This window comes from Egretta garzetta, unplaced genomic scaffold (assembly GCF_000687185.1).
Source record: "Egretta garzetta isolate BGI_Z169 unplaced genomic scaffold, ASM68718v1 scaffold60, whole genome shotgun sequence".
In the NCBI taxonomy this organism is placed as follows: Eukaryota; Metazoa; Chordata; class Aves; order Pelecaniformes; family Ardeidae; genus Egretta; species Egretta garzetta.
This window is the reverse complement of record NW_009258269.1, coordinates 2406532-2407279: the sequence shown is the minus strand read 5'-3', so window position 1 is coordinate 2407279 and position 748 is coordinate 2406532. Positions and strand designations below refer to the sequence as shown.

The 748-nt window shown below is 57.1% G+C and overlaps 1 protein-coding gene across 1 annotated transcript in view; it reads left to right on the top strand.

The window, feature by feature from the left end:
• DELE1 (DAP3 binding cell death enhancer 1) overlaps positions 1-748 on the top strand; it is a 23297-nt gene that overhangs the window by 3022 nt on the left and 19527 nt on the right. The window contains exon 2 of the mRNA XM_035889123.1: positions 224-344. Coding sequence (XP_035745016.1) covers positions 224-344 — 121 coding nt within the window. The remainder of the gene's footprint in view (positions 1-223; positions 345-748) is intronic.

The following is a 748-nucleotide window of genomic DNA, read 5'->3' as shown; positions in this document are numbered from 1 at the left end:
GGGGGCGGCAGGGCCGGGTGCCCTGGCTGGGATGGGGTGGGGGGGAGGCTTTGGGGGTGTGAAAGGGGATGGGAGCAGTGGGCACAGCGGGAGCCCCCCCCTGCCAGGGGATCCCTGCTTGGAGGGATCTCCACAACGGAGCTGTGGCCAAGCCGCCAAATGGAAACAGGACAGAAAGAGGGAGCGGGGCTGTTTTCCTTGATGTGTGTCTGCTTTTCTTCAGGGAGCGCTCGGTGCGCTGCTTCTGCAGCTGGTCAGACAGATCTCATGGCTGAGATCGCTGCCGGACGCCAGGAGAGAGCACAGGTCTCTCTGGCTTTCTTCGTGTCCCTCTCAGCAGACAGGTTAGCAGCTCTGCCTTGTGAGAAGGGGTTGTGGGAGGGCCCGGCTGTCGGAGAGGGTTTCTGCCTCGTGATATGTTAACTAAGACTGGAAGAGAGCTGTTGTGAGAAGCTGACAACCAGCTTTCAAGCTCTCTAGGGAGAGTGACGGCTGGTATTTGTCAGGAGAATCTTTCTGTTTCTTAACGATGTGGTGCAGTCCCACTTTGCATCCCTCATGCCCTTACCTTTGTTTTCTGTTCTGGACTCTGCTCCCTGAAATTCCCTTCTGCTTGGCTTTGCAGTTGGAGCAGAGAATCACAGCATCGTTTAGGTTGGAAAAGCCCTTTCAGATCCCCAAGCCCAACCGTTCCCCTAACCCTGCCATCCCACCACTAAACCCTGTCCCTAAGCACCACATCTGCCTG